This window comes from Cataglyphis hispanica, chromosome 3 (genome assembly GCF_021464435.1).
Source record: "Cataglyphis hispanica isolate Lineage 1 chromosome 3, ULB_Chis1_1.0, whole genome shotgun sequence".
NCBI classification, from domain to species: Eukaryota; Metazoa; Arthropoda; class Insecta; order Hymenoptera; family Formicidae; genus Cataglyphis; species Cataglyphis hispanica.
The window spans coordinates 9,809,648-9,823,390 of NC_065956.1; the positions used below are offsets into that span (position 1 = coordinate 9,809,648).

The 13,743-nt window shown below is 32.5% G+C and overlaps 1 protein-coding gene across 1 annotated transcript; it reads left to right on the forward strand.

The window, feature by feature from the left end:
- Positions 1 to 1,254: 1,254 nt before the first annotated feature.
- On the forward strand, positions 1,255 to 13,463 carry LOC126859439 (protein cueball). Its single transcript, XM_050610730.1, has 7 exons — positions 1,255 to 1,515; positions 5,037 to 5,249; positions 6,028 to 6,217; positions 7,008 to 7,625; positions 7,849 to 8,160; positions 8,492 to 8,768; positions 10,206 to 13,463. The coding sequence occupies exons 1-7, from the start codon at positions 1,431 to 1,433 to the stop codon at positions 10,308 to 10,310; spliced, it is 1,800 nt and encodes a 599-aa protein (XP_050466687.1). The 5' UTR covers positions 1,255 to 1,430; the 3' UTR covers positions 10,311 to 13,463.
- The last annotated feature ends 280 nt before the right edge of the window (positions 13,464 to 13,743 follow it).

The following is a 13,743-nucleotide window of genomic DNA, read 5'->3' on the forward strand; positions in this document are numbered from 1 at the left end:
CGGAAACTCACTTCAATTAATACGTCTTGAAAAGAGACGAACAATCGAGCAACCATCTATCGATTTGATCGTGTCGCGGATAAATTGTGCAAAATCCGTAATGAAAGTTTCGCACATTAAGATTTCCGAATAGGAAGAACCGCGGTAAGGACTCGACTTAAATAGAGGAATGAGGAAAATTGGCACGTGCCAGCTACAAGTCGAGGCACGCGACTGCACAGTGGCGTAGCTATTGAATACATTTCTGATTTCGAGAAATCTCTGAACTGATAAAATTGAAAAAATAAAATAATTCGTTGACAGAAAAATTAATGCAACGATCATAATAAGAAGAAACAGATAATTTACTATGAAATTCTCAGAGAGGATTATCTCTGCAAATTTCTTCTTTTATGATATTATATAATCTGATTTATGTTTATTTAAGATTTTTGACTTTCTAAGCACGCATAGAAATTAAAAGCCATTGTGACTTGTTGAAAAAGAAGGAAAACACTGGCAATAAGAAGTAGATATAAATTAATAAGAAATAAATGTTGAAATCGTTAATTTATTAAAAAAATTGAAATATATGAAACATTTTCCTTGTGAAAAATTTTTGTTCAGTAAACTTACTTCGTTAAGTGCGATAAAATATAACGCTATTATATGCATATTATACGCGATGCATTAATCAAGTTTAATAAATCGCATGACAATTAGCGATTAAAGCGCGTGACCTGGAGAAATTCGCAGAATGACCTTACGGAAATTTACAGACTGATCTGTTGCGTATAGCTCATTCGATTTAAAGCTTAATGTAGAATAAAGAATACGTTATTATAATCCGCGACTGATTACATATCGATAATTTATATTAACTGAAAATATCAGTTAATTACATCAGTAAAGAAAGGAAAGAGAAAAAAATCTACATGTTTTAGAGTAAACTTTCTGACAAATCAACATTATAATTTATTGAAAGAAATTTCGTTGCAAACATAAAGAAAGCCTTAAATAAATCTATATTTGTCATATGTGCGAGTATAAGTTCAATCGAGTCAAACGATTTGTTTAAAGAATAAATGTATATAATGGGATCGGATTATTATATTTATAAATAAGCAAAAGACAGGCACACACGAGATAATGAGAATAGATAAATCCAAAATGATATTCTGCTCTTCGGGATTAAATGCTGCCGACTAAGCGCCGTGGGCGCCTCGGCGCGGCGCGCGGCGCGCGACGCGAAGCCGCGCGGACGTGAGACCTCATTCGCGAAACTTCAGTTCGCGTACGGCCGCCACGGTGAGAGGACGTGTTTTCGGCACGCGCGTCCGTGGGAAAGAGAGAGAGAGAGATTCGTCCCTTGGTCCATCCCGCCGTGTCGCCTGCTCGTTCTCCCCGTCTAGTCTTGATTTGCCCGCGCGAATGTCAGATGATTGCCAGTCATGATTTCCACTGAGACGCGATATCTCCTGCTAAGCATTCTCTTATCATGCACCCTCGTGGTCTCGACATACGCCAGGTCCTGGGGTAAGTTTATGAGAGAGATATATGACAGACACGTATGGAATAGCTATCATTAAATTCGGTCGTTCTTAATGACACGTTGCGCGCCGGTAAGCAGCCGATTATACCGGGAGGGCCGCGCGCATGGGGTCGCGACACACCGGTGTCGGTCCGTGTCCGTGTGCGCGTCCATGTGTACGCGTAAGTGAGTGTTGGTGCACGAGCGCCGACTCCATTCACCCACGGCCGCTCGTCACGTACGCCACTCATCGCGCTTGCCGTTTTTTTACGCGCGCATCTGATCACGCACGAAAACTGAATGAAACGTCACGGTGAACTGCGTCACGCGGCGTCATTAAACGTCGCCGATTGTCCATCCGTCAAGATTTTATCGTCCTCGCTTGTCCGTACACCTGAATTTATGTAACGAATGTCAGCTGCCAAGGGTGATGATCGCGCGCGCGTACGCAATCGCGCACGTATACACTTCAATGGAAAATGAGAGCAGGCGGGTCGCGATATTCGCGATATTCATCCAAGAAACGTACACGTTCCCCCGATGATGTCGGAGGTCGTAGAAATTTGTTTTCGCAGATAATTATTTGGCGGTCACGTCCTAAGGTCACGCGGCGACAGAAGTCGCGCACGTTTTCACGGAGTGTGTGTATAAACGAAATTGCGTGACCTTATCTTTTGTGGCGAAAGAAGTAAAACGAAACGATTGGCACCTTGAGTCGGTTCCTGATTTCGCAATGCATGAAAGAAAGAGAGAGAGAAAGAGAGAGTGTATGTAATGAAGAAATCAATTGGGACGCTTAAAAATCTGCAGTCAATCGTTCGTTCCTCGTCTCGATTATTAATACGCATCGCATAATTGAGAGTATAATCGACACACAATATGCAATCGGAATGTTGGCGCTAACTACGCTTTGGAAAAGCCAGTAGTCAAAGATCAAAGTATCGTATGTAGAATGCGATAACGAATAATAATATTACATATCGAGGAAGAAACACTATTTCCCTATCAATGCAATTTGTTGATCAACAAGCTTAAAACTTTCTCTAATGTTGATTTGCATATGTGAATGTAATGTTTATAATTTAAATTACTCATCAGCAGAAAGTTATAAGTAGTATCACATTTCCTAGAGTTGAACGTATAACTCTGATAATTTAATATTAGAATTTAATATTAAAACTAAAATGTAATGATTTAAATATTTCATTCCTGAATCAGCCGCGTGTGTGAACAATATTACAAGCAAATTACAAATAAACTTACAAGCAAAAATACAAACACATGAAAAAACTGTCTAGGCTTTCGAAAAGAAATAAAAACTGAAATTTTTCGCATCGTGACAATCAAGTTTTTATTTATGTACGTGAATCACGTATGCGAATAAGTTGACGCGAATTCAATTTCCATTTTGCCTTCATACCTTTGTTCGAAAAGAAAGTTTTTTTTTTTTTTAAAGTGCGTCGCACAAAACACGGCTTTACATTGTATAGAAGTTTTGAAAAAATCGATATATAATGGTTACTCAACACGACGGTACTCAAAACATTATCTCGCGATGAGATCTTTTTTCGCTTGCTGCGAACGTAAACACATGTACTAGAATCTGGATGTAAGGTAATAATATTTACGCAACTTTTAACGTGTTACTATAGTCCACATAATTGAACAAAAAGTATAAAGATATAATACGAATAATATAAAATATTTTTACACTAGATATACGTTGTTCAATTCTTAACAACGTACCTGCCATATCTACGTGCTATTTATATCTGATCGTATGAATAATAATAGATGTTAACTAATTTTTGCATTAAGGCCGATATTTCTCATGCTTGTATCAGATGTTTTCTTCACGATGATTTGCTATGCATTATGCATAGCAAATCATCGTGAAGAAAAAAGATAAATCTGTGTAATTTGTAATAATAACTTAATCGAAGTTACATTAATCTCAAAATATGTGACGTTATTATATGTATAAAATATGTGACGTTATTTATAAATTTAAAATACTTCAAATTTTTTTTGCAAAAAAAAATGGTACTCCTTTTTTTACTTTAAAAAACATGCAAAAAATCTAGCATCTGTCTAATCTGTTAATAAATTGCATCGCAATATTTCACGTAGCATGTTTTCGCGCCAACTATTCAAACACATTCAATCTATCAGTCGTGGCTCGATAAATAAATTATTCAACACTGTAATAGATCGCTAGAACGTTCTTCGTTTCGCGATAACTGATCGCAATGTGATCCCGCTACTTTCCTGCGTATCTGTTTGCGGTCAGTTATAGCGAAAAAAAAAATAATCAGATAATACTGCTGTTAAAAATTAAAAAAATTTAATTGGTTAATTGCTCGATCGCATTGAATTACATTGACGCAATAAGTCTTGATACAAGTCGTTTAATTAAAATATTTTCTTCATCAGAAATTCCCACGATGCTCGCGCGTGCGTCGATTCGTCGCAATCATAGTGTTTCTTCGATTATAATTTGCGGAAAAATCGACAGATCGTAAATGTGCTAATGCAGCGAAAATATATTTTGACTAAGCAAAATATATATATATATATATATATATATATATATATATATATATATATACAGCTAAGATACTTTATCATACGGTATGGTTACGCATGAATGCAACAAAAAAGTCGTTTTACATAGCATTTATCTCACTTATTAATTCTATCACGACCATCAATTATAATTATGCATATCTTAATTACTTCAGTGCATCTCTTTTTATTTCATTAAGAATGTGTTTGTGGAGTTTCTCATTTTTTAAGTCTGGGAATACATACATCAGATACGCAAAAAAAAAACAGTCGACGCATTTTCATGTTCAGTATTTATTTATTTAACGATAAGTCTGAAAATTTTTCTGCAAAATAAAAATTTCCGTGTTATTAACATGCCTGAAAATCATGTTCAATAATAAAAGTTAAATATGTAAATATATTATATTAAAATATAATTTCAATTCTGAAAAGAATGTGCATAATGATTTACGAGTAAATAGATTAAAATGTAAATATATCGCGAAAAGCATCCCAAATTCTCAAGTAACGCGACGTGCGGCCGTAGTTGCTCTAGAGCCGACGCAAAAGTTTCATTACTGAAAGATTACAGATTTTTTTTTTGTTTAATAAATATAATTGATAATCTCGAGTGTTGTGAGATATCTATGAAACGTAATTTAACGAATTAGATTGTTTTCCAGCTAATCGATGATAAAGAATTCAAGAGCGACTTTGTAGATTAGAGTATGATAACGATCTTTTTACAATCCTTTGCACATATTCGCAAAAGTGTAAAATAACAAAAAAGAAATTATTTTCTTTTTAATTTAGCGACATAATCTAATTATTATATAATTATTCATATTAACATGGAATATTTCTCGTTGCTCAATATTTTCACAGGCAGCATTATTAATTTTTTTTTTTAAACGGTCACCTAAAACCAGATTTTAAATTGTTCTTTAACGGTTCTTTGACAGTTCTCTTCTTTTTACAGATTTGGCCGTGGTGATCGGCAGCGAAATCGACTTTTTCGCGCGAAACGGTGCGCTCACGGGTCATGCTAACATCGCAGAAGCCGTTGCCTTGACTGGGGTAACATACGATGATACTACTCGAACAATGTATTTGTCCGACGTAAGAAACAACGTGTCAATATTTAGTAACGACCTCACGAAGAAGGATTTCAATTCAACCCCCTTACTTAAGAGTAAGTATAAAGAAAGGCAGCAAATTGATTTTTTAACTATTGTAGTTGCTTTACAGAGATATTTTAGGAATTATAAGTAAAGATTGACTAATTTTCTCTTTTCATAAATCATTATAAATTACAAAGAAATTCAAAATTTGAATACAGATGAATAAAAAAATAAAAGATAAAAGAAAATATTTATAAAAATAATGACACCAGAAAAAAAGCGAAAAACTAGAATGCGATACTTATTTATATGAAATGACATTCGCTTGATAAGCGATGAGTTTACAGAATGCGCAAGAAACATCGTAAAAAAGTGTGATGTGTTTTATAAAGATAATTCAACTATAAATTTATTGATGAAAACTCATTTACTCTGATGTATCGTTTTTCGCATTTTTTCTGGTGTCATTATTTTTATAAATATTTTCTTTTATCTTTTATTTTTTTTTATTCATCTGTATTCAAATTTTGAATTTCTTTGTAATTTATAATGATTTATGAAAAGAGAAAATTAGTCAATCTTTACTTATAATTCCTAAAATATCTCTGTAAAGCAAATCCTTCGTATGAATTTCTTCACACGTCATTATCAACAATTGTTTACGTAGATATTGCGTTATCTTCGGCACATTTTCTTTCAGAAAGAACATAATCTTGTGCTAAATTTTTTCATGCACATTTTTCTCTTCGGAAATGTCTCGCACAGAGAAATCGAGATTATCGCTGTTTGCCATGAAATATATAATGATATAATATAAATTGTGTATACATAATTAAATTATGAATGTAGAGGAGAATGGAATGCACATCACGGGGATAGTTTTCGACACCTCATCGCGCACTTTATTCTGGATCGATGCCTTGAAGGAGATGATAGCGAAGATGCATGTGCCATTAGACAGCGGACCGAGCAATCCTGTCATTTTGCACAATCTTACTGGAAACAGCCCACGTGGCATCGCTCTCGACGTGTGTAACAGGTGCGCAATTTATGATGATTTATTTTATTGAGATTTCTCTTCTCATTGCAATTGTACATTCTAAAAATGCCAAATGAGCTTTAAAATAGAAATCGTAAATTATAATTAAAATATCTCTGCAATATGTCTCATTAATTTTCTATTAATTTTGTGTATTGGAGTCTCATATCTGATTTTTAAAAGACAAGTAATATTTAATGTATCACATAAACATATCATAAATACCAATATAAAACAATATAAAATAGCATTATTAATATAATATATTTACATGTGGATTAAACAAATGGAAAGAAGCAAAATGCATGTAAAAGATAAATTTCAAATGGATAGCTTTCGCAACAATTTTCAATATATTTACCCATTTTGCATTGTCAGCGAATGCTGGCCTTTATGAAAAAAAGTAAAAGTAACAGCTGAAAATGAAATGAAAAAAGAGCAAAAAATAAGGTCTCATTTAAATATTTTGATTACTCAATTTACTTTTATTTTATAAATGCAATTTCTTGTATAAGAAGATATTTCCTGTAAGTTTTCTCTCTTTACCATTATATATATATAACAAATAAAAAAAGAAAACGTTATCTTAAACAAATATTTCTAAAAAAACAGTCGCGTATATGTATTGAAAATAAATAAATAAATTTATAAATTATTAATACGAAGTATATATTTGTCATGTACTTTGCTTCGAATTCTTTTAAGGCCGAACTTTTCTCGAAAACAAAAAATAATAGATAAAAAAAGATAAAAAATCGACAATAATCGCAAGCCCCATGATTCTCTCTAGCCGCATATACTGGGTGAATAGTAATACCACGAACCCTAGTATCGAGCATTCTAATTTCGACGGGAATGATCGGACAATCGTCGTCAAGGAAAACTTGTACGAGCCTCTGGCGGTAGCAATCGACCACGCGGAGCGGAAGTTATATTGGATCGATGACGTTGAAGGGATTCATTTCAAGATCGAGCGCAGCAACTTGGATGGCAGCGATCGAGAGTTGCTGGTCCACAACAAACATCAGCAGCCAGTTTATCTGGCGGTGGACAGCGAGTCGATATATTGGTCCGATTGGGTATACAGCGCAGTCTGGACCATGCCGAAGAACGCTAAAGCCGGAGATTACCCGACCAAGTTCAAATCGTACTACGATTCTAGAAGGGATGCTGATCCGGCCGGCATCGTTACGCGCGACAATGTCGGCAAGATCGATTGTGTGGCCATCTTATCGATGATGGAGAAGAAGGCGAACTTGTCGGGGTCCATTCCACGGCCGTTAACCGAGACATTTAATAATTTAACTACCAGCACGGAGGAATCGGATTTGACCACCGAGAGCTCCAAATACTGCCTAAACGACGGCCATGTGAACAAAACAGACGGCACGTGCCGATGCAAATCAGGGTAAGTGGCAGTAGCAAATATAATTTTAATACAGTGTATAAGCGGTTGAATAATAATGGTATCGTATACAAATTAAAAGCGTACTTTTATATTTTATAATAAATATTATTTTTATATTAAAATATAGAGGTAGAAGCCGTAGCATATATTTTTAAGATCGATTAAAGCAATTAGATATTTCCATAATACTATTGTAATTCGAAAAATCGCATAATCTTTACAGGTTTATCGGACCCTTTTGTGAAATTTCGATTTGTCATAATTACTGCCTTCGTGGTAAATGCATTATAAATCATCGCGGACTTCCCGAGTGCGAATGTACAGGGACGTTTAGTGGCGCCCGATGCGAAAGGGATGTTTGCGACGATTACTGCCTATTCGACGGCAAGTGTTCCGTCCAAAATGGAAGGCCATTCTGTAGCTGTAAATATTCCAAAGGATCTCGATGCGAAGAGCCGAATAATATCGCAGAGGTCTGCGCGATATATTGCGCGAGCAATCACAGTGAATCACCCAGCGCTAGCATGATGTGCAGGTACGCAGATGCTTTGTTAAAAAAGGAGATTTTATTATTATAACTAAGTTATATTTGTATAATAATCAATTCATATTTGTTAATTCCGTGTGTGATATTCTTGAGAACATTTTAATATTTAATATAACATTCTCAGAATAGAAATAATTCATGAAACAAAATACAGAAAGATTATATATAATAATATTTTTAAAAAATACTATCAAGAAATTTTTAAGAATTTATATTATTCACAAAGACTATATATGTATATACGTACGATTTTAAAGCAATCTATGTATATAAATATAAAGCAATACGTGCATATATCAATATCATTTTGCATGAACAGGTGTATGGACTTGAATCAAACGGCCGAGAGAATTACATTTAGTGACAATTTCCAAAGCGACATCTTGCTACCAATGTTTGCAGCCCTTTCTGCTGTATTTCTTGTAGTGATCGCCGGGCTTAGTTACTACGTAAATAAATTACAAAGACGACCGCGTATCAAGAGGCACTATGTGGTCAGTAAAGGCGTGATGCCGCTCACATCTCGACCTCAAATACCGGACAATCAGTGCGAAATTACCATAGAAAATTGCTGCAATATGAATATCTGCGAAACTGTGAGTGAAATGTCATCTAAATAACGTCGCTTGATAGCGGATTATCGAAACTTCGCTGACATTAAAGAAATTTGAGAATTTCGCAAAGCGCATCATTTTCACGCATGGCGCTCACACTTTGCCTTGAACGCAAAATCATTACTCTTCGCAATTACGTCTCGCACACTTTTATAAATATCTATACAATCATTTATCGCAAAAAGTTTTATTTGTTTCAACTCACAAAAACACGCTACCGCATGATTCAAATCATGTATTAATTCCGAATTTAAAAAATTAATTAAATATTTATTTAATATTGCTTTTTTGCTTTCATTTAAAGTTATAAGTCTTCCATGTTTTTAGTGCTCGAAAAATTAAAAGACATTAGAATTAATTTGTATGTATTATAAGTACACATTTTTTTGAAAAGTGAAAAAATGCATTATTGGTATTTAATAATTATTTTAAAGAGTGTTTTTTTTTTAATGACAGAGCAGTATTGCACTAGTATTATATGATTAATTTTTTGATTTTTTTATTAATTATTTATTTATTATTTTAAAAATTTTCTTCAATTCTTTATTCGACGAGTATAGTTAGTTTAAAAAATAGATGACGCGAGAAATTATATATATTCTTTAATATGCCCGCGCCTTATTTGATACGCAATGGACTTTATAGTATGTCATGTATACTGCATTATAATTTTTGTAATGGATTTTATAACTATTTTTTTTTTTATTAATTTTATGCATACTTTTGATGCATACCAATCGAAAATTCATCGCTAGAAAATATGTGCTGCCAGCATCTTGCAGAGATATAACTAGAGATAATTATATCAAATCATTTTTATAGTCTCATTATCATTTTATTCAATGTTAAATACGTTTATATGTAAAAAATTTAGAAATTTATATGTTGGCAATGGAAAAAAATTATTAATTATTCTGTTATAAAGCAAAGTTAACCATTTTATCTCCGACAACTTATGAGCGTCGCTGAGTTCATGCGTAGATTTCAATTATATGTGCAATGTCAACGATCGAATTATGCTAAGGTTGATCTGTTTTCTGCTACATTTCCATTTAGCAATCAGTTAAATGAGGTTTGTGACGATTTATTATGTACGATAATGTCAGCAACTGCAGTATTTTTGCGCGCGATTCGAAAGCACGATATATGTTTGTTACTTAAAATAAACCAGACGATTATTAAGAATAAGACTTCCTACAAAGACATTTATAGAGAGAGATAGAGAGAAAGAGTGCTCTGTGAATAAATTTATGATATCATACAAGAATTCGAATTTGGCAAAAAAGCACTTCAGCGCTAGAATATTTTTAAGTTTGTTTAAATTCAAATAGAAGCAACAATTCTTTCGTCAAGTTTACAAAACAAAACAAAACCGGCAGCCATAAAATAGATAATAGAACAATTCGTTCTCTTTTACAGCCGTGTTTCGAACCGAAATTACGAACCGGGGTATCAAGAAGCAATAATACCAAAAAAGAAGAGAAGAATTCCTTGTTGGATAATATGGAAGGTAATTCATGCTAGCACAGACTCGTATTCATCTCGGTCTCGTCGTATGAAATGGCGAAAATTCTGCACGAGCTCTGTCCCGCGTCGGAACTATTCCGGGATTGTTCCATGTCTGTACATATTGCGGCAGCAAATTTTAGTATTGTTGTTAAGTTTGGAAACATCCGTGTTTATGGGATACGCGCTGTGTTGGCAATTGATTTTGCTCCATCTTGAAAAATGAAGCCAAAGGTCTTTTTAGAAAGTCCTAATTCTTAGTACGTCATACACACTAGGGCTGTGTTTTAGAATCATTTTCTCGCTTAGTAGTTAAACTCATCATTTAATCTTGTTAGACGCTTATTCTAGGAGATAAACGCAAATTGATTTTACGTTTCACCAAATCTGCCAAACGTAACGCTCGTGACTGCAATACAAACAACACTGAAATTTCAAATAAAGACGCGTGGTATATGGAGATATTTATAATGGGAGAGATTTTAATAATATTATATTATTAACTATATGCGATATATTTCTCCATTATTAAAATCTACATAATATATATAACGATAACATAATCGAATATATTTTTAAAACATGTTGCAAACAGTTTTAAATAACAAATTTCAATAATGAGATACATAATGAGTGATGTATATAGACTTTTAACAGAGACATACAGTCTCATGAAACTGTACTCGATAAGTAAAAAAAGAAAGCATACATATTTTTTACTCGAGCAAATAAAAGATAACATGTATGCAATACCTAAGACCTTTTTTCATAACCTTGCATCAACAGGTGCTTGCCAGATCTGCCAAACAACATATAATTCAGACTCTCTAGTATGAAAAATTATCTAAAGCACACTTCTCTTATTTTCACATTTTATCCTATTCATTTCACTCTTATATCATCAAGACTCAACTGACGAACTGAAATAAGTTAAAAAGAGAAAGAAAGCGAAGGAAAAAGTAGTCATCGCAGTCACGGAGTGCGCAAAAGTTGCCTTAAGCGGTAATTCTAATCGTTGCTCAAAGTACTATTGAGTACATTCCTGAAGAAAATTTAGATCGCGATGTAGCGTCACAGATATAAGTAGTTGTCTTATAACATTTTCTGACTGAACCATCCGTCAACGGGCTTTATACACAAGAACGTTTATAATGGAACTATATCATTAATTTCATCAGAACTTGTAATTTGATGTAATTTTATCATCATTCTTGGTCTGATTTGGCGCACATTCATTGTAATATGGTCGCGCGAAGACTTTTATATTTTAAGATCAAACGCTTCTAGTTCCATTCTCAATTAACGAGTTCTCATTTCGTTCAAACTTTCGTAATCATATTTTATCATTTTTTTCTCATCCTGTGAGTACAATACATGCATATAAATCGAATTGGATCTTGCTTTTATGCATCGAAATATCTTCAATGTGAATCCATACCGTGATTGAATATTATAATGATTTTAATCTTATTCGGGAGTCGTTATCACTAACATTCATAATAGTAATATGTAAATTTATATCGCATGTCTCTAGACAATTAAATACATAATATATGTATACGCATGCTACAATATGAGATGTATACTGTAATATGAGATAAAATAGGAAAACGTTCAGAATTATATACAACGGATACGCGAATGATCCTCACTGTTAAATACCGAAATATCTCCCAGTGATACATTACACTGTACTTCTTGCATACTGTGCAAGAAGTTTCTGATGTATTTATATCGTCAATCATCAATAATGCCTGTAATTTTGGTTCATTTATTTGTGAGGATCGTCAGTTTTTATATAAAATATCGTTTAAAAATACCTGTGGCGTTTACAGAACAATACTCTATTTACTTAACTTTTAAAAACTTTTCTTCTGTGCATCGATATGTGGAACGCGAAGCCAACTTTCACGTCTTCTTCTTTTTTCTTCCAATTTTTTATTTCATCGCAAAAAAGTGCGTGAAATTATTCTTCAAATTTCTTTTATCATATCCAAGATTATGATAATGCGCATATAAAATCACATGCGAAATGATAATGAGTGTACTTGTACATTAAAAATTATTTTTGTTGTTCTGTTCGTAAGAAAGATGATTTTTTTTTAAATCTGAGGAAATTGATCACGTAATGCAATTAACAGTTACTTAAAATTACTTAAAGCGTATAATTTTTACGCACACCAAAGTTGTTTTTTTTAATAATATTAATAACAAGAGTACAATTATTGGTTTGCAAGAATTGTCACATCGAGTTAAGTTATATTTAGATGTTTTACGAGTTAAGATATTATATGGAAGCATTATATGTATAAAAAAAACCTACTGTTTAATTTTAATCATGTCATAAAGCGGCAAACCAATGTTTTGTTCATTAATTGTTTGTTTATAGAATTTATGTTATTCTTTATGATACGGAATAATGTTCCTGTCGTCGTGACAACACAAATTATTTGCAATACATGACGATACTATTTGTTTCTGTATATGATAGATGCTACTTAAATTGTCACATTTGCTTTTTAAATCTAATATATAATTTTATACGAAAGATTTGCGACATTTGCTCCCGACTATTATTATTATTATTACTTTATTATTATTATTATTATTATATATACATATTTAAATATAAAAATATATATGTATATATATATATATATATGAAAAAATTGCGATATATATATATATATACGTATACCCATATTGTGTTTGGAAAATAACCCTCTCCCGCACACTCATCCCCAGAGACGAGATAGTGGATTTATGGTGAAAGGGTTATATTCCTGAAAAAAAAATACAGCCATAATATGATGCACGGTATGCAATATGTTTTTATTATTTGTAAATATTGTGTGTAAATTGTGTTAAATGTTGTAAATCAAGATTATAAACTTTTCTCACACATACATCTAATATTTTTTTCAAATTAATAGAATTTTTTTTACATCGAAGTTCAAGAATTTACTGTATTTATCTTAAATGTATGTACTTAAACTTTAGATATGCTGAATTGTACTTAAATTACATAATCAAATAATTAAATATTTTAAAATTATTAAATATGATTTCAAAAACTCAACATATTACATACATTGCATCTCTTTACAATGGTTATAACGCTGGTTGCTATTGTATACAGATAAAAATGGAAATAAAATGGATTATCTCTTATTATTGATATTCTTAATTTACTAATTTCAATTTTCCTATTAGGATAAATAAGTTTAGTTGTAATTTCGAGATCTTTTTATTTATAGAATAATTATTATACCAGATACAATTTTAATGTAGATTTTTTCCAGATAGAAATAAATATTGTATTCAACTTCTTTATTTATTTTTTACTAATTCATAAACGATGAGCAAAGTAAGAAATTGGAAATACGCAACTTTCAATACTTGAAAAATCGACGAAATTATCAAGGAAATATATTTCGATATGAAAAAAATC

What these genes read in the sequence shown, in the direction of transcription:
- LOC126859439 (XM_050610730.1), top strand. Translation starts at nt 1,431, where the DNA reads ATGATTTCCACTGAGACGCGATATCTCCTGCTAAGCATTCTCTTATCA. An exon ending in GCTCTCGACGTGTGTAACAG is followed by an intron (nt 6,218 to 7,007) that starts GTGCGCAATTTA and finishes GATTCTCTCTAG; the next exon opens with CCGCATATACTGGGTGAATA. An exon ending in AGCGCTAGCATGATGTGCAG is followed by an intron (nt 8,161 to 8,491) that starts GTACGCAGATGC and finishes TTGCATGAACAG; the next exon opens with GTGTATGGACTTGAATCAAA.